The sequence below is a fragment of the Protopterus annectens genome, chromosome 2.part0 (genome assembly GCF_019279795.1).
Source record: "Protopterus annectens isolate FY-2018-M chromosome 2.part0, PAN1.0, whole genome shotgun sequence".
Classification (NCBI taxonomy): domain Eukaryota; kingdom Metazoa; phylum Chordata; order Ceratodontiformes; family Protopteridae; genus Protopterus; species Protopterus annectens.
In genome coordinates this window covers 1685090755-1685111343 of record NC_056728.1, presented here as the reverse complement: position 1 = coordinate 1685111343, position 20589 = coordinate 1685090755, and the positions used below count along the sequence as shown (strand labels likewise).

The 20589-nt window shown below is 40.3% G+C and overlaps 1 protein-coding gene across 2 annotated transcripts in view; it reads left to right on the top strand.

The window, feature by feature from the left end:
* Positions 1-2381: 2381 nt before the first annotated feature.
* RPL7L1 (ribosomal protein L7 like 1) overlaps positions 2382-20589 on the top strand; it is a 613595-nt gene continuing 595387 nt past the window's right edge. The window contains exon 1 of one of the 2 annotated variants that reach the window (XM_044061740.1): positions 2382-2532. In XM_044061740.1, the coding sequence (XP_043917675.1) occupies positions 2519-2532 (14 nt within the window). In that variant the 5' untranslated portion in view covers positions 2382-2518. The remainder of the gene's footprint in view (positions 2533-20589) is intronic. The other variant, XM_044061738.1, reaches the window with a different exon arrangement.

Genomic DNA, 20589 nt, shown 5'->3' with positions numbered 1-20589 from the left:
TCTCTCTTTGCCATGCACCTGATCTCCTTATACTACTTTCATCTCTTTGACAATCCCACTTCGTCTTCGCCAACCTCTTTCTCTGTATACTCTCCTGTACTTCCTCATTCCATCACCAAGTCTCCTTGTCCTCCTTCCTCTTTCCAGATGTCACACCAAGCACCTTTCTACCCATCTCCCTTACTAGCTCTGCTGTAGTTACCCAGCTATTCGGTAATTCTTCACTGCCACCCAGTGCCTGTCTTAACTCTTCCCTGAACTCCACCTCACAATTACCCTTTTTCAATTTCCACCATTTGATCCTTGGTGCTGCCCTCACACTCCTCCTCCTCCTCTTCTTGATCACCAACATCATCCTACAAACCACCATCCTATGCTGCCTAACTACACTTTCCCCTGCCACCACTTTACAGCCTCCAATCTCCTTCAGACTGGTCCTTCTACATAAGATATAATCCACCTGTGTGCATCTTCCTCCACTCTTGTATGTCACCCTATGTTCCTCCCCCTTGTTAAAATACATATTCACCACAGCCATGTCTATCCTTTTTGCAAAATCCACTACCATCTGACCTTCTGTATTCCTTTGCTTAACACCATAACTACCCATCACTATCTGCTCCAATCACCACTCTCTCACCCTTGGGTACAGTCATCACCACTTCATCCAACTCACTCCAAAATTTTTCTTTCTCATCCATTGCACACCCAACTTGTGGAGCATATGCACTAACATTCATCATTACACCATTAATTTCCAGCTTCATAAACATCACTCTATCTGACACTCTTTTCACCTCCAAAACACTGTTGGCATACTGTTCCTTCAGGATAACCCCTATGCCATTTCTCCTCCCATCCACACCATGATAAAACAATTTGAACCCACCTCCGATACACTTAGCCTTGCTCCCCTTCCATCTGGTCTCTTGCACACACAATATACCAACCTTCCTTCTGTCCATCATATCAGCTAGCTCTCTCCCTATACCACGCATACTGCCAACATTCAAAGTTCCGACCCTCACTAACACAGTCCTAGCCTTTACCTGCCTTCGGGCATGCCTCCCCTTCTTCTCCTCCTTCAGCCAACAGTAGCACAATTTCCGCCAGCACCCTGTTGGCGAACAGTAGAAATATTAGCCAGTTTATAGATAAATTAAAGGTAAGCCAGTATAATAAAAACAGGAATTGCAATATGAATTGAGGAAAATCAATCTTATGCTATATCTACAGAGAAAGAATGGGAGAGAAATTGACAGAAGTGAAGAAGGGAGAGTAAGGATACCTCTCAACCTCTTAATGCCAAGAAATACAGACAAAGTCTAAAATAACTGGGGGATAAGACCTCAAAATAGGACAGATTCTAAATATTTCTCTTATAAACATAGAAAGTTGCTAGAATAACAGGTTGTGTGTTAGCATGCATTTTCTGCAGGATATGAAATGAAATATGAAACTCAAATGTATGTCCAGTTATTTCTATCCTCAAATTTCATGAGAAGCAGAACAAAATATGAGGCAAAATCTGGACAGCTGAGAGATATGGTACTAAGGTATAAACATGTACTGGTTCAAACTTAGGGACTGAGTCACTTGACTGGCACTTTTTTTTAAATTGAAAGACAGCCGTTTAACCCAAACACTTACTGCTTTACACAGTTGTAAGTGTCTTGCTGCCCGTTTGTAATTTGTATTCAGATGGGCTTGCCACCTTTTCAAATGCCCAAAGTGGGACATTTTTTGTAGAAACGTCAGATTTTTCATGGCAAAACATATCCACAGTCAGTACAAAGGACAGAACTTCACTTTTTTGCCTAAATAAAAGCGTATTCTTGTAGCATTTTAGTTGCTTATTCTGTTTCTTATAACAGGTGTTTCAGATATAAAATAACTGTCTTATGCACCTATTAAAGAAAATATAGGTAATATTTTTGTCCTAAAATCTCAGGACATTTACCATTTTTTTTTCAATTTTTTTGCAGGACACAACTGCCCAAAGAGGGACTGTCCCTCGTAAAGTGAGAGAGGTGGTAACCCTATATTCAGAACTCGATTTACAGTAACATCTACTGCGGCAGCGTGACTCGTGAGTTCAGCCTTTATAAAGTAGGCAGTAACACCGAGAGGCGGAGCTTGCTACAGCGCATTCCACTGACTCTTAATGTAAACAATCCCCACAATTTACATTTAATAGAGCTAAACTGCTTCGTTGCGCTATCTGGACTACTTGACTGCTTCTTTACTGCCAAAACAATACACGATAAAAAAAGCTGACAAGAGATCATTTACTTCCCTTCCCACAAACACAAGTGAAGAAAAACATATATGACCCTTCTTATTTCAGGACGGAGGTGGGGAGAACAATTAGCTAGAAAAAAAATCGTACCAATCAACTCTTTTCTCCCACTGCCCTCACTTCCTGTAATGTTCGAGGGCAAAGGGATCTACTTCCTAGCAACTAGTTGGTACTTTGCACGTGTGCTAAAATATTGTGTACTGTTCTGGTCCCGGAAGAATGGCAGACTCAGAGTAAGTATACATTGTGTTTGTATGAATCTGGCTGTTGGTATTTTGCGAAAGGCAATTTTTCACGATATGATGATTTTTTTTTTGTATGACGTAATTCCATAACACTATATCATGTATGCTCATTTATAATTAATTAGTTGTGGTTTTAATGTATCGCAGGTGGTTATGCATTAATGGAAAGGTGTTTATGGTAGCAAGAGGAATATCTAAGTCTGCGCAGAGGGGTATTTGAAAGTCTCATGAGTAAACTTTCCACAGTCTGTTGTGGAAGTTCCTTACATACCTCTGAAGTGTACCTCATTACGAGGACTGTACCTCATTTGGGATCTTAAAAAGTTTATGTTTTCGAAGTTCCACATTGAAAGGGTCTATGTCACACATTCAGTGTTAGCAATTTTTTTTAGCTGCTATCCATTGTAATTCTATTAATTCATTGCAAGAGCCTTTTTATAAGTAAAACTAGCACATTGCATGTTTAAACCATCCTATGTCCTTCCTAGTTGAAGTTGTTAGTAAGCTGTTTGTTCCCCATTATGAGGGCTAGTGTTCCTCATTTTGGAGATGGAAGGTTGAGAGCTATGTCCTTATTCATGGGCTAAATGACTCTTTTCATTAGGTGGTATCACTTATAGGAAACGTGTAAAAATGTGCATCGTTTATTGATTTGGTATGAAGAAATGTTGATCTTTGTACTTTTGGGGTACCATCAACTGTTAATTTTATATTGGTCTTACCTGTATCCCTTATTTTGTATTCAACTTATGGATTCATTGTTGTTGTTGTTGTTGTTGTGTTTTTGTTTTGTTTTTTTGGATAATCATTGCTGGATTCATTGTTGTTGTGTTTTTGTTTTTTTGGATAATCATTGCTGCACATACTTTCTTGAATGTTGGAAAGTAAATTTGCAGTCAGATTGTGCAGTTTATAGGAGGGTTCACATCAGAGTGTGGTCTGGATTTAAAAGAATCCTTTACTTCCCTAATACCTTCGTTGCATATCAGGATGTATAAAATCACGCTTTTCTTACTTAAATTGGTTGACTGCGGTCTGTCAATGCATAGGAATTGCCTGCTGTACACATATGGCCTTCACATAGACCTACCACGACAGCAAACCAAACACATAATCACACAAAAACATACTCGGAGGCTCTAAATAAAGATCTGCTGAAGCAGCAGAGACCTCCAAAGCAGACACCCAAGCAGCTGCTACCCCAAAACAAAACACATGCAACACATATCTCACAAAGCCAGTGTGCCGAACAGTCACAGCCCGTAAGACTAAACAACACACCTGATACACTTGTAATAGGTGACTCTATCGTCAGGCACACTGACATCCTGCTCACCAGGCTGAACAAGGAGAGGGTCATGGTGAGCAGCCTGTCGGGCGCTAGGATCCGCCACATAACACAAGCACTCAGGTCACTCCAAGGCAAGTACAAATATGACTCAGTCATTGTCCATACTGGTGTGAATGACCTGAGATGTACCTCCCTGGACTACATGAAAAGAGACATAAAGTAGCTCTCTGAGCATGTAGCCCAGGCCAGTATGACCCTGACCTTGAGTAGCATCTTACCCTCACCAAGAATTATGCCACAATATGAAGACAAGATGATCAATTTCAACAATTGGCTTAAGTACTGGTGTCATTCAAAGGGGATCCAATGCCTGTCAGCTTGGGATGATATGCTCGACAAGCCACGATGCTTCGCTAGGGACGGCTTGCACCTGTCACCCCTGGGCTTTCAGATATTGGCAAAGGCTCTTGCTACCCCCATAGTGCCTTTTTTAGGCAAGGCTCAAAAAGACAAGCCCACCTCCATAGGTATCACAAGGGATAAGAAACTAAGAGTAATGCTACACAACGCCAGAAGTCCAAACCTCAAGATGCACGCACTCAAATCTCTCCTTAGCATGGAGAACATCGATATCTGTGCAGTAACAGAAACCTGGTTCAGGGCTCCCGAGAGCACCCCAGCACTACCAGGTTATACCTCATACCATGCTTTTCAGCCCCAAAACTTGGACCGAACCACAAAAGGAGGGGGAGTATCGATATTCATCAAAGATACCCACACCTCCAAGTTGGTGGCAAAGCACGAAGCATCAGAGACTATCCATGTGCAACTAACAGTGGGTAAAACTGCCTTCCAGTTTATAGCCTGCTACAGACCACCTTCCCAAACCCAGGAACCCCACTCGGCCTTCCTGAGAACACTGGAAAATATGAAGGTCTCTCCAAACACCATTATATTGGGCGACTTCAACTACCCAAACATAGACTGGGAGCATTACTCTAGCTCCAACACCCTAGCCCAAAGGTTCCTAGAATTTATAAACTGAAATGCTATGGAACAACTTGTTACCACTCCCACAAGAGGGGAAAACATACTGGACCTGATCATCACCAACATGGGGACTCTATGCTCCAGACCAGAAGTGTATCTCTCACTGGTAAGATCAGACCATAAACTAATCTCACTGGATATTCACATCCCGACCCCCTCCCCCTGCCCAGAAAACCACAGTGAAAAACTTCTCTAAAGCAAATTTCACACTCCTCAAAACTGAGGTGGAATCCTTCAAAGCCCCCAGGCCTGTGGAAAATACGGCCCAGACCGCAGAATCCTTTATAAACGCATTGTATGAACACCTTCAGGAATGCATGGATCATGCGATCCCAAATAAAACCAAGACCCAATCCTCCAAAGACAGACGTCCTGTCTGGTGGACCCCAGCCATAAACAAACTATACAATAGAAGGAGGAAGCTACCAAATGATAGAGCAAAATCCCAAAAAGGGAAGGCATCACTGATCAGTATTAGCAAAAAACTACGGGCACACATAAAATTGTTTAAGGCCAGCTTTGAGAGAAAAATTGCACAGGACACTAAGGATAATCACAAGGCTTTCTTTAGTTATGTTAGGAACCTGGGTGGTAATTCCCAGATATGCTCAGAATTAGTCCAAAATGACAAAAATACACGAACCCACAGACATTGCCAACATCCTAGCTGACAGGTTCAGCAAACTCCCCACCAAAGGGCAAATATCTATTCCAGCAGAGTGCTGCCCCTGACATCTCAGATGCTCAGGTAAGAGCCGCCTCTCCAAAGCAAAAAACACAGCATCAATGGGACCAGACGGTGTCCCGGGCTGCGTCCTACATGAACTCCAAGAAGAGCTAAACCCAAACATAAAACTACTGTTCAATCTCAGCCTTACTACAGGATATGTGCCCAAAGAGTGGCGTACAGCAACAGTGGTCCCTCTCCATAAAGGTGGTGCCTCAACGGATCCTGGAAACTATCGCCCCATAAGCCTGACTAGCTTGGCCTGCAAAGCTATGGAAAGGATCATCATGGACCTCATAAATAAAGATATTGGGGACCTACAAACACTGGATCCTACCCAGTTCGGCTTTGTTAAGGGCAGATCCTGCCTCTTAAACCTGGTTGATTTCTTTGAAACAGTCACCAAGGCCATTGACGAGGGGAAGGTGGTCCACACAGCCTACCTGGACCTCGCAAAAGCCTTCGATACAGTACCCCATTCGGGCATTATAGATAAGCTCACCAGCTTAAATATAAACCCCTATGTCACTAGATGGATTGCAAACTGGCTCAAGGACAGAACCCACATGGTTAGAATTGCTGGAGCCATGTCAGACTCCAAACCAGTTACAAGTGGTGTCCCACAAGGCTCAGTCCTGGGACCTCTCTTGTTCGGTATATATTTCTCGGAGGTACAGGCCAACACGGAAGGACTGTGCCTGACCAAGTTCGCAGATGACTGCAAACTGGGCGCCATAATCGACTCTCCAGCCGACACAAGCATCCTCCAAAAGGGCCTCATAGAAACAGACAAGTGGTTCCAGAGCCATAGCCTCAAGCTAAATGCCAAAAAGTGTATAGTCATCCCCTTTGGCAAAAGCAAAGTGCCCACAAATTACCACATAGGTGGTAATCTATTAAGTACAGAAGAAGTAATTAGGGACCTGGGGACCCAAGTTGATAGCAATCTCTCATTTGACAACCACGTGGCCAAAGTGATTAGAAAAACATTTTATATAGCCCACCTAATCATGAAGGGATTCACATCTAGATCAGGGGACGTCATCGTGCCTCTTTACTCATCCCTTATCAGGCCCATAATTGAGTACAATGCCCCTTTTGGGATGTACCTTACCAGACACCTGCAGCAACTGGAAAGACCCCAAAAGAACCTCACCAAGAGGATCAAAGGGCTCAAACAGATGCCATATGCTGCCCGGTTAAAGAAACTCCAGCTCTACTCAGTGGCATACCGCCTGTTCAGAGGCTATCTGTGCCTGATGTATAAAGCCATGTCCAACCCAGAATTAATGGACATGCTGCACCTCAGAAAATCCAAATCCCATCGAGCTACGCGCTCAAGAGACTTGAACCTCAGCACTGAAATAAATAGGACATGCTGGAGGGACAGATTCATAACCCAGAGGCTCCCTTCACTCGAATAAAATCCCAGTCCAGGTTAGGCAGAGTCCCTCATTGACTCTCTTCAAGAGAAATCTTGATGAGTGGATGGGAGATCGTAGGTTTACCCCGGGTATCACTTCTGTGTCACTGTTAGACAGAGGCACAGTATACTAACCTCGAAAAAGGGCATAGCAAAATAAATTTAAAATGGGTGGCGAAAGCCAAACACATTCTGGCTAGGCTTATAAATGCCCTAGGGCAAATAGCCTAGTATGAACCTATAGTCAAAAATTAAAGCGCAATCTGTGTTTTAGGTTCACTATTATAGGTTCATAGGTTCATACTAGGCTATCTGCCTTGGGGCAATTATAAGCCTAGCCCGATTCTGTATGGCTTACGCCACCCCTTGATTTGAGTATACTGTGCCCTTTTTAACGTTTAGTTTACTGTGCCTCTGTCTAATAGTGACACGGGAGTAATCCCTGGGACAAACCTACGATCCCCCATCCACCTATTGAGATTCTTCTTGAAGAGATTCAGTGAGGTGCTCTGCCTCACATGAACTGGAATTCTATTCCAGAGCAAAGGGAGCCTCTGTGTTATGAACCTGTCCCTCCAGCAAGTTCTATTTATTACTGTGCTGAGGTTCAAGTCCCTCGATCGTGTGACTCTAAGGGATTTAGTTTTACTGAGGTGGAGCATGTCCATTAATTCTGGATTTGACATAGCTTTGTATGTCAGGCATAGATCGCCTCGAAGTAGGCGGTATGCAACTGGGTAGAACTGGAGTTTTTTTAACCGAGCAGCATATGGCATCTGTTTGAGACCCTTGATCCTCTTGGTGAGATACTTTTGGGGTCTTTCTAATTGCTGCAGGTGTCGGGTAAGGTACATCCCAAAAGGGGCATTGTATTCTATGATGGGCCTGATGAGGGATGAATAAAGAGGCACGATTACCTCTCTTGATCTAGATGTGAAACCCTTCGTGATAGGGTGGGCTATGTAGAAGGTCTTTCTAACCACTTTGGCAATGTGGTTTTCAAAGGAGAGATTGCTATCAACTTGGGTCCCCGGGTCCCTAATAACTTTCTCTGTACTTAATGGGTTTCCGCCTATGTGGTAATTTGTGGGCACATTGTTTTTGACAAAGGGTATGACTATACATTTTTTGGCATTTAGCTTTAAACCATGGCGCTGGCACCAGTTGTCTGTCTCTGTGAGACCTTTTTGAAGGATGTTTGTGTCAGCTGGAGAGTCGATTTATGGTGCCCAGTTTGCAGTCATCTGCGAACTTGGTGAGCCATAGTCCTCCCACGTTTGCCTGTACCTCGGAAAAGTATATACCGAACAAGAGTGGTCCCAGGACAGAACCCTGTGGGATGCCACTTGTGACCGGTTTCGTGTCTGACATGGCTCCAGCAACTCTCACTCTGTGGGTTCTGTCTTTGAGCCAGTTTGCGACCCATCTTGTGACATAGGGGTTTATATTTAAGCTGGATAGCTTATCTATGATGCCCAAGTGGGGTATTGTGTCAAATGCCTTTACAAGGTCCAGATAGGCTGTATGGACTACCTTCCCTTCATCTATGGCTTTGGTGACTGTTTCGAAAAAGTCAACCAGGTTCAAAAGGCAGGATCTGCCCTTGACAAAGCCGAACTGGGTAGGATCTAGTGTCTGTAGGTCCCCAATGTCTTTGTTTATGAGCTCCATGATGATCCTCTCCATAGCCTTGCAGACTAAGCTAGTCAGGCTTATAGGGCAATAGTTTCCGGGGTCCATAGAGGCTCCACCTTTGTGGAGTGGGACCACTGTTGCTGTACGCCATTCTGTGGGCACATATCCTGTAGTGAGGCTGAGATTGTATAGCTGTTTTATTTGAGGGATTAGTTCCTCTTGGAGTTCATGTAGGATGCAACATGGGATGCCATCTGGTCCCATGGAAGCAGTGTTTTTTTGCTTTGGAAAGGGCAGCCTTCACCTGAGCATCAGAGGTGTTTGGGAGGCAGCCCTCTGCTGGGATAAATATTTGCTCTTTGGGGGGGGGGGGGGAGTTTGCACTGAAACTGTCTGCCAGGATATTGGCGATGTCTGTGGGTTCAGTGTATTTTTTGTCATTTAGAATCAACTCAGAACAAGTCTGGGAGTTGCATCCCAGGTTCCTAACATAACTGAAAAAAGCCTTATGATTGTCTTTGGTGTCCTGTGCAATTTTTTCTCTCGAAACTGGCCTTGGAGGATTTTATGAGGGATCGTAATTTTTTGCTAGTACTGATCAGAGATGCCTTCCCTATTAGGGATATTGCTCTATCATGTAGTAGCTTCCTCCTTCTGTTGTATAGTTTTTTTATGGCAGGGGTCCACCAGACTGGATGCCTGCCTTTGGATGATTGGGTCTTGGTTTTGTTTGGGATAGCATGATCCATGCATTCCTGGAGATGTCCGTAGAATGCGTTTATATAGGATTCTGCAGTTTGGGCCGTGGTTTCCACTGGCCCTGGGGCCTTGAAGGATTCCACTTCACTTTTGAGAAGTTTTTCACTGTGGTTTTCTGGGCTGGGGGTGGGGTCGGGATGTGGACATCCAGTGAAATTAATTTATGGTCTGATCTTACCAATGAGGGATATACTTCTGGTGTGGAGCAGAGAGTCCCCATGTTGGTAATGATCAGGTCTAGTATGTTGTCCCGTCTTGTGGGAGTGGTGACTAGTTGTTCCATAGCATTTGAGTTTATAATTTCCAGGAACCTTTGGGCTGAAGTGCTGGGGCTTGAGTAGTGCTCCCAGTCAATGTTTGGGTAGTTGAAGTCGCCCAATATAATGGCGTTCGGAGATATCGTCATGTTCTCCAATGTTTTCAGGAAAGCCGAGTGGGATTCCTGACTTTGAGAGGGTGGGTCTGTAGGATGCTATAAACTGAAAAGCAGTCTTGCCCACTGTTAGTTGCACATGGATGGTCTCCGATACTTCGTGCAATGCCACTAACCTGAAGGTGTGGATATCCTTGATTAAATATGGAAACTCCCCCTCTTTTTGTGGTTCGGTCCGGGTTTTGGGGCCGAAAAGCATGATATGAGGTATAGCCTGGTAGTGCTGGGGTGCTCTCTGGAGCCTTGAACCAGGTTTCTGTCACTGCATAGATATCAGTGTTCTCCATACTGAAGAGAGCTTCGAGTGCGTGCATCTTGAGGTTAAGACTTCTGGCGTTAAGCAGCATTACCCTTAGTTTCTTGTTCCTTGTGCTGTCTATGGGGGTGGGTTTGACTTTAGTGCCTTGCCTAAAAAAGGCACTATGGGGGTGGCAAGAGCCTTTGCCAATATCCGAAAGCCCAGTGGTGACAGGTGCAAGCCGTCCCTAGCGATGCAACGTGGCTTGTTGAGCATGTCATCCCAGGCTGACAGACACTGGATCCCCTTTGAATAACACCAAAATTTTAGCCAATTGTTAAAATCGATCATTTTGTCTTTGTACTGTGGCATCATTCTAGGTGAGGGTAAGATGCTGCTCAAGGTCAGGGTCATACCAGCCTGGGCTACATGATCAGAGAGCTCCTCTATGTCTCTTTTCATGTAGTCCAGGAGGTACGTCTCAGGTCATTCACACCAGCATGTACAATGACTGAGTCATATTTGTATTTGCTTTGGAGTGACCTGAGTGCTTGCGTTATGTGGCGGATCCTAGCACTTGACAGGCAGCTCACCATGACCTTCTCTTTATTCAGCCTGGTGAGCGGGACGTCAGTGTGTCTGACAATAGAGTCACCTATTACAAGAGTATCAGGTGTGTTATTCAGCCTTAAGGGCTGTGGCTGTTTGGCATACTGACTTTGTGCGCTATGTGTTGTGCGTGTTTTGTTTTGAGGTAGTGTTTGCTTGGATGTCTGCTTTGGAGGTCTCTGTTGCTTAGGTAGATTTTTATTTAGAGCCTTCGAGTATGTTTTTGTGTATTTATGTGTTTGGTTCGCTGATGTGGTGGGACTATGTGATACTGGAATTGTGTTGTGTGAGGTTACCTTCTCCTCCTGACTGGTTACACCAGTTTTGAGATGAGAGAGCACAGCCTCCAGTTTGGCTAAATAGTTGCATCTCTCACATATATTTGAACCTGTTTGGAGGAGGAGAGGGTTGTCCGTGTACATGAGACAGTTGTAACATTGCCTCAAAATTCCCAGATTCACCAGCTGGACTGGAGAGGAAACCATTGACTGACCTTTGGACATGCTAGAGTAATATAGGGAAACTGAATTTAAGACAGACCAATAAGAGGACAGGGTAATCGTAGAGCGTATAAGAGTAAGTAGTGCTTATGGTTTAATAGTGCTAACTTGTAGGATTACTTAATTGGACTAGTGAAGGGCCTTAGAATGAGAATATGGTGTTTTAAATTGAGAGATAGAGCAGTTCTAAGGGAAAAAGTGAAGAGCAGACTTTGTGGAGCTAGGAATAGTTTAAACCCAATTAGGCGGTGCTGCCCGCTGTTGCGCTATGCACAAAAACGCTCAAAAATGCGCAAAAGAGGGTTTTAAGAGAGGAAGATGAAGGAGTTTGGAATTGACCCAAAATGGCCAATAAAACTACAGTTTCAAGTCCGTAACCACTCCCACAGGGGCAGGCAGGCTGCTCAATGTTTTTCACTGCCACTGATCAACAGAGAGACTTTCTTTTAGCCCAAGCAAACAATGGCCTCCAAGAAACTTACAAAGAGTTCAAGAACAGCAAGCCTGTAACTGAACTTTTTTAAATCTCAGAAAAGTGGGGAAAAAGCAAGATTTTTTTTTTTGTTTGTTTTTTTTTCAGCGATAGCAGAGGTTCACAATTATCAACAAGTTATAACAGTGCAGTAAATGACCCCACACGAGTGCTAGGCCAAAGACAGATAAAATGTAAGTTTTGAGAAAAAAAACGATTTTAAAAATAAGTGCAAACAGGAAATTCAGTAAACAGCTCTAGGTTGTGCTCTAAATACAGTTATTAAAGTATTAAAATGACTTTCATCGCAGTATGCTTATTTTACTTATTATTGGCATTCATTCACCAGAATAATTTCATTTGAAGCATTACTGCAGACATAAGAGCCTCACAGTTAGTATGTAAATTATTATAATTTTCATTCTCCTGTGCATGTTTTATTATTTTCAAGGTCAGAGGGTAGTGAGTACCTTCCCCAGGAAGCAGTGAAATAAGAGAGACCCTGTACTGGAGGCCATGACATTTTGTCACAGGATGCATATGCAAATCATGTGTGCAAAGGCAAGCACAGCCATATGGGTAGTTTAAAGGATCACAAATTCACCTACAAGCATGTTTTGGGATGTGAAAGGAAATAATAGCACTTTGGTTGAACCCAGATGGGTATGGTAAAGATGTGCTGTCCCTGTACAATAGGTTTCCTAGGTGCTAGCCTCCAGGAGGTTTGTGGCAACAACTCCATCTTTCTTAAGTTTATGCTGTGCTTTGTACTACACTTCTTTTCTACAGCAGAATTATGAAGAGCAGTTTAAAAATAGTCACGAGTGTCAACAGTAACCTGAGATTGTTGTGAAATTGGTTTGAGCATAACCTAGGTATTTTAGCCATTTCAAATTCTTGGTTCAGACTGGACAGTAACGGGTCTATTGAATTTGACTAACTCAGCTTTGTCAGAGTCCGTAACCTGATTCAAGTTCTAATGACAGAGTGGTACTACTAATTTTCTAAAATTCATTGATAAGCAGATATGCTTAATCATAAACTTGAGTGGGTCGGTTTTGAAATTCTATTATGAGAACACCTAAATCTAATAATTACTGTGGCCTGTATCCCTCTACTTGCTTCCCTCAAATTAATTGCATTACCAAGTTAATTTATGTATTATTAGCTCACTTTAATTTCATTTTTCATTAATTTATTCATTCTTTTATTTGTTTCATTTATTGTGAATGTCTAGACTCCTTTCCATTGGATTTCTGGAAGAAAACTCCAGAAAAGCAATGCTTTTCTTTCAGGGGTAACAAAAAAGAAAACCTAATAGAAATTGCACAGTCATTTTGAGCAACGAGACATTATGTGTGTAATGTAAGACTGATTTAGTGTAATATGCATTTGAGAAGCTAATAAGATGCAGCCTGTGATATTTAATTAGAAACTGAATATGAAGTAATTGATTTCAGAGAGCATGATCACTTGAAATGTTTCCTTAGACGAGCTACAAAAGTAAAATAAAAAACTACAAATCCTTCTTTAGTTATGTCCAGAAAAATAAGGAATAACACCCAAGATTAAATGGAGCTTATTCATAATAGTACTACCTACTCTGATCCACTTTGTCAGTATATTGACAGATTTAATGCCACCTTTACCTTTGAGGCATCTATTCCAAGCTCACTTATCCCTGATGGAATCATGCCACTAACAATGATGAAAGAACATGCACTGAAGCTACTCCTGAATGAAAACTTGTCTCACCTGATGAACTTTACAGCATACCCAGCTGCTTGATTGTTTTAGTGCTGAAAATCAGTGGCATATCCACTCCTCAGTCTCTTCAACCTGATCCTAGCAACTGGCTTTGTCTCACAGGAGGAACACATATAGCTGCTCTGGCACCAGTACATAAGGATTGGCCCCACCATTGACCCTAACATTGCAGGCCTGTCAAAATACCAAGCCTTATATGCAAAGCCCCATAACATATCAGAACTGATCTAATTATGATATCAAAAATGTAAGACTTGACCCCCAGCACCCCAGCAAGTTGGCTTTGTCAGGGGTAAATCCTGCCTAATGAATCTTGTGAATTTTTTTGAGAGGGTCACTCAGGCCATAGACTATGGGCAAGCTGAAAATATTATTGAATCATAATTTTTTATATTTGTTCACAGTGTATTCATTTTAAACAACGTTTCTTGTAATGATGACGGCATTAACAATTAACCCCACTTCCTCCCTATAGATTAACACAATGTAATGTCCTTTCCTGTCCCTTTCCAAGTCGGTCATTCCAGTGACACCCACTTCTTTAGAACATTTTTAGCTGTTCGTTCTTGCGTCTTCTGTTTTTTTTTTTTTTTTTTTTTTTTTTTTTTTTCCCAGCTGCTTTTAACTCATTCAGAATTATTCCAAGTTCTAATGCAGCCCAATATTAATGGAGACGTATCCAGTTTCCACAATCTTGTAATTACATTTTTGCCATCAAGACCACCAAATTTACCAGAATTTTAATAGGCTCAGGCAGATTTTCCTTGCTGCTTTGTTTAAGCTGTCAGCCTCTAAGTATTTACTAATCAGTGACTGTAAATCCAGTTTAAATTGTTGTTTTGGGCATATATATGTTCCCAGTCCCCTGTTAACTTACCATTACATCTCCAGAACCCAGAATTAGAGCATGAGAGTATCATTTTCTGTTGTACAGAAATACTTAAGTAATCATTTTCTCACACGCATTCTACATTTTCTGTATTTTGTTCTTTTTTGGTACAAGTTCTCAGACTTCTTCCATTTACTAGCAGCCTACTTGCCTCCCATTCCCTCTTCCAACCCACTGTTTATATTACTGTACAGTCAGCTTACTAATCTTCCTGCCCTTGCAGTCTGTGATCTGACTCTCTCTCTCTTTTTTTTTTTTTTTTTTTCCTCCAATGAACATCCGTATCACTGTTGGCATTTGTCTCTTGCTCTAAGAATCTCTTGCATTGATTTAATAAATAGCCGGTTGCTCTGTAAAATGGATTGTCATTCCATTTAGTTAGTACAGTTGTTTTAATTCTCCTCCAGTCTCTCTAGATTGATCCCTATCTTCTTTTACACCAATTCATCTATGCCCTATTATGTGTTTCTTGCATGACTGCTCATATGGGTAACATTTCTGTCTTTGATCTCTCAAAATCTTATCCCTTGTTCTTTCTGGGTCATTTAAACACATACTAGAGAGAGTTTTAATCTCCCATTCTCTCAAGGTGTCAGGACCACACATTTATTTTGTTCTCCTGGAAGTATCATCATATTCCAGCATGTCATTGGGTTTTTGTCTGTTAATTTCCTTCTCTAGCCTTATCCACTTTTTCTCTTCCATCTCCTAAAGAAATGACTGTCTTTCATATATTGCCAAGGGGACTGCAAACATTTTTATTGCCTGGATCTTTTTGGCCAAATTTAAGGATATATTTATTTTATTTATTTATTTTACATTTGTTGACTGAGCTAGTCTAACTGGATACATGTCCATTTTTAGTAGAGGCCCGGGGAGAAAAGCTCCAATGGAATATTACATGTTTATACAGCAATAGGCCATACAAGATTAGAATTTAAAAAACAAAGTTAGACAAATATATGCAATGTACAACTATGATAGGAGCAAATGAAGAGAATGAAGTCCTAAAGTCTTAAAACAAAGAAATAATAATATATATATATTTTTTTACAGTGATCATACTGTGTATATGAGAACATTTCTCTACATAGATATTATGTAAAGGAAAGTTATGAGGGTGTAGGGTAAGAAAAAGAGACCGAGTAAGAGGGAAAGTTAATCTGGGTTGGTACAGGAGCAAAGCCATTGACTATTGAGATGCATAGTCAGTTGTCTTTTAAAAGTGAGAATATAGACAAAGATGTGATATCAGAGGGTAGTTTGTTCCACATTTTTCCAACAGAGTTGGGAAAGAGGTAGTCCCCTGCTGAGTTATTAGGTTTGGGTGTATACATCAGTAGTTTGTTTGAGGAGCGTAGCTGTTTCATGTTATTGTAAGGTGTAGCAAGGTTAGAGAGTATTGGTATTTTAGTTGGTTGGTGTAGAATTTTGTGAGCTATTAAGAGCTGTTGAAGTATTAATTTGTTGGTAAATTCAAGCCAACCTAGTTGTCTTAGGTTCAGGCAGTGGTGAGTTCGAAACTGGGACCCTGTAGCGAATCTAGCAATGTTATAGTAGGAAGTAGCAAGTTTCTTCAGGTTGCTTTTGGAGAGATTAGTATAGATGGGGGAGGCATATAGAAGAGTAGAGATAAGGTGAGATCTAGCTAAGATGGTTCTTGTTTCATGTGTAAGGAAGGGTTTGATTCTGTAGAGGGAACCAATTTTTTTGTTAACTGCTTTTATTGTGTTGTTGATGTGTGAGTCAAAGCTTAGATTGTCGTCAACAGTTATTCCTAGTAATTTTGTAGTTGAGTCAGGAGAAATGAGTGCTATCAGTGGATGTGAGAGAGAAATTAAGTGGTGTACATTTACGGGTAGGTGGGAACAGGTTTTCTTGGGGTTAAGGAGAAGGCAACTATCGGAGAACCATTTTTCAACAGAAGAAAAGGCTTTTTGGGTAAGAGACTGAAGTTAATTTTGAGAGGTGGCAGTGCAGATTATAGTAGAATCATCTGCATATTGTATGCAGGTGGTGTTAGGGATAGCTGATTGGAGGTCATTAATAAAGATTGAAAATAAGTGGGGGCCTAGGATAGAGCCTTGAGGTACGCCTAAAGAGATAGGTAGGAGATTAGATAGTGAAATTTTCCAGAGTACTGCCTGCTGACTTATCAAGATAAGATGTGAACCAAGTTAAGGAAGGAGTGTCAAGTGAGAGAGATTTTAGTATGTGCAGGAGGAGTTTATGATTAATCATATCAAAGGCTTTAGATAAGTCAATGAAGATTGAAGATGATAGATAATTGTTGTTGTGGTTGATGGTGTTGATAAAGGAGAGTAAGGCAGTGGTAGTACTGTGGGAAGGTCTGAATCAATGCTGGCTGTTAGCAAGTAGGTTGTTTTGGAGAAGGTGATTAAGAAGTTGTTTGCGGATACATTTCTCCATAATTTTGGCTAGAGGTGATAGTAGTGCTATTGGGAGATAATTTGAAAGGTCATTACAGTTTCCCCCCCTTTGTGTAGTGGGATAATGTGAGATATCTTCCAGATAGAAGTGAAGATTCCTTCATTAATAGATCTATTTATCAGAATAGAAATAGGGTAAGCAATGGCTTTGGCTCCAATTTGCAAGAATTCAGCAGGAAGTATGTCTGCAGAGGGGGTGGTAGGTTTAAGTTTTTGGAGCAGAGATGAGACAAAGGACGTAGATATAGGTTGTAAGTGAAGAGTAGGTAGTAGATATTCCTGTCTTGTTATCATTTTTAAGATCTTGTCTTTTAATTGATTTTCATGTTTCTTTTGGTGAATATTTACCCTTCCAATATATCCATACCCTTAGATATTTGTTTGTAATGTCCCCATAAAAAATGGATATGACTCCACAGTTGAGATTGCTTTTGTTTTCTCCTCTCTTATGTTATAGCCTTAAATCTCTGCAAATTATCTAGTGTCTTAAAGTTTTAAGAGACTCTTCTGGTTTAATTATGTTTATAAAACTTGTAGTGTCTTTCGGCTTATCCCGGTTAGGGGTCGCCACAGCAGAACTCTGGTCCGCTAATGTTTTGGTAGTGGATTTTTACGTGCCGAATTACCAGCCCTGACGCACAACCTTCAACGAAGGCACGCCCATTCACGCTTGCCTCCACACAGAAGATGCTCTAGCTGAGAAGCGAACATGACAATGTCTTGCTGTGAGGTGACAACGCTACCGCAGCACCACAACTGCGGGTCTGTTTATAAAACTTGGTCCAAATAACAATCAGAACTACAAGAAAATGGAAACGAAAAAATAATAAAATCATAAAAATAAATTACTGCTCAAGACAAAGACCATGCAGACGACACACAGCGAGTCTCTTCAGACAAAAATCATGTAAAAGGTGGCAAACAGCAAACAACAAGTCTCTTCAGACCAAGGGTATATGAATATTCACCAAAGTCATATAAATGGTGACGAACAACATACAAGTCTCTTCAGACCAAGAATATACGAGTACTCCAAATCAAAAACGTAGAAAACTCTTGAATTCTTTTAAAAAACAAATCTTTTATTAACAGATATCTGGTGAGCGCTTACGCCCAAGTGTCTTTTTCGAACCATAAAAGTGTAACACACTTTAAGACATACCTTATATATATTCAAGAACATCTTCAATTACTTTTTAAAATGAGTGACATCATAATTGGTTAATATACATGTTGAATAGGCAATGAATAAATAAAGGTAATAAATAAAGGTGCATACTTATACAAAAAGTTATAAAAGGCTAACATATTTAAATAAGAACCAAGAATAACCCTCTGTTCATTTTAAGAAAGGCAATTTAACCTCTAGACAGAAAAAGGTCTTAAACAATCTTAAGAACGATAGGAATATTTCAATCAGACCAGCTGATAAAGGTGGCCCAGTTGTAGTGTTAGATAGAGATGCTTATAATTGTTATATGAAAGAAATGCTGAGTGACACTATATTCTATACACCCATAAACATGCAAATTGTCCAAGAACATGTTTTAAGGGTATATAATACATTGGATGATTTGATTAGAAGTGGACAATTACAATTGAAATGTATGACTTTTTATGGGTTGAAAATCCACTAATTCCAACTATGCAAGGTTTACCCAAAGTTCATAAAGATCCCCTACATCCACCAATGAGGTCCATCGTATCGGGTAGAGATTGGGTTACTCAACCCTTATCAGTGTATGTAGAGAAGATGTTAAGACCAGTAGTAGATTTGAATACATTCATCCTCGGGGATTCCAAACAATTTTTGTTGGATCTATATAAGGAAACTGCAAATATCCCAGATAACATCCATTGTCACTAACAGATAAGGAAAATTAAGTCCCTTTTTATGAATATTCCCAACCAACTAGGTATTGATAGTGTCCAGCAGTATTTAACACATTACACAGATATGATACCCACCAAGATAGATATTATATGCCTGTTGCTAGAGACATGTTAGAGAATAATATATTTTTCTTTAATGATGAATTGTTCCTACGAAGGGATGGCGTGGCTATGGGCACATCTTGTGCCAATAGCTACGCCAACCTTGTTATGGCCTTGTGGGGAAAACAAAAGCTTTTCCCTTCGCCCCAATACAAGAAATATGTCATGTTTTATAGACGCTTTGTGGATGATTTGTTTTTTCTCTGGACTGGAAGTAAGGATGAACTGATCAGTTTTTTTGAACAAATGAATTCATTCACTAGTGTTTTGAAATTCACTTTGACAGTCTCAACCCGTAGTATCCCTTTCTTTGGATGTCTTTATTCAACGTTTAAGTAATGGCAAACTCAATACAGGTGTATATAGAAAATCTTGCTATAAAAATACACTACTACACAGAGAAAGTATGCATTCTAGATATGTATTCACTAATATTATTAAAGGTCAGGCAATTTGGGCATCCAGGTTAAATCCTATGCAAAGTAATTTTTGAGACGGAATTGGCAAGCATCAATGATAGATTATTAATAAGGAAATATAGAGCAGACAAACTCAGTGTAGGCTTTCAATGTATTGAGAATCTTAGACTAGACAGGGCATGCCCATATTTTTCAGAACAAGGTAATGAATATCACACCACAGAAAGAAATATTACCCATGTTAATGCTGTGACACAAAAAAATTCATTATTTTATACACATGATTTCTATCAGATCAGAGATATTTTGTGTAAACACTGGAATGTTTTAACAGTTGACCCAAATATCAGGGAAATTGTTGGTGAATACCCACAGTTTTTATTTAAAAATAAAAAGAATTTGCATAGACTTTTATGTTATACAAATGTTAATTCTTTTCATGAAAGTAAGAATCATTTGGGTACTAAACCTTGCAATAAATGCAATTTTTGTTCATTTATATGTACTTCGAACATGTTCATACATCCCAATACATCTCAATTTTTTTAGTTTTGATGTCTGTGCTAGTTGTGACATGTAACATGTAGTCTACCTTGCTTCTTGTTCCTCCTGTCCTGCCTTCTATGTCAGTAAAACCGATAGAAGGCTAAACGACAGAGTGAGGGAGCATTTATATCTGATCCGTGTCCAGTCGACCACTAATGCTTTGTCTAAACATGTATTAGAAACTAATGATTCACATACTTTTAAGTTTCTAGTTATATACATTAATACACCTAATTTGAGGGGTGGGGACCTTTGGAATCATACTGAAAGAAATGAAACCAGTTGGATTATCAGATTGCAAGCACATATTTTTTCTGGTCTTAATGATAAGGTCCCTTTAATACCAGCCCTCAAAAGTAGGAAGCTCCGTTTTTTAATTAATTTTTAAATGTAAATAGTAAAAATATGGAAAAAGTATAGTGTTGTTTTATAATAAATAGCTATAGTTGTGGTCCAACTCCATCTGATATACATATGTATATCTGTTGTGTTTTAGTTACACCTTTTATATAGTATAGGTATTTGAGTTATTCTTGGTTCTTATTTAAATATGATAGCCTTTTATAACTTTTTGTATAAGTATACACCTTTATGTATTCATTGTCTATTCAACATGTATATTAACCAATTATGATGTCACTCTTATTTTAAAAAGTAATTGAAGATGTTCTTGAATATATATATAGATGCGTCTTCAACTGCTTTACACTTTTATGGTTCGAAAAAGCCACTTTGGTGAAAGTGCTCACCGGATATCTGTTAATAAAAGACTTGTTTTTTAAAAGAATTCGAGAGTTTTCTACGTTTTTGATTTGGAATACTCATATATTCTTGGTCTGAAG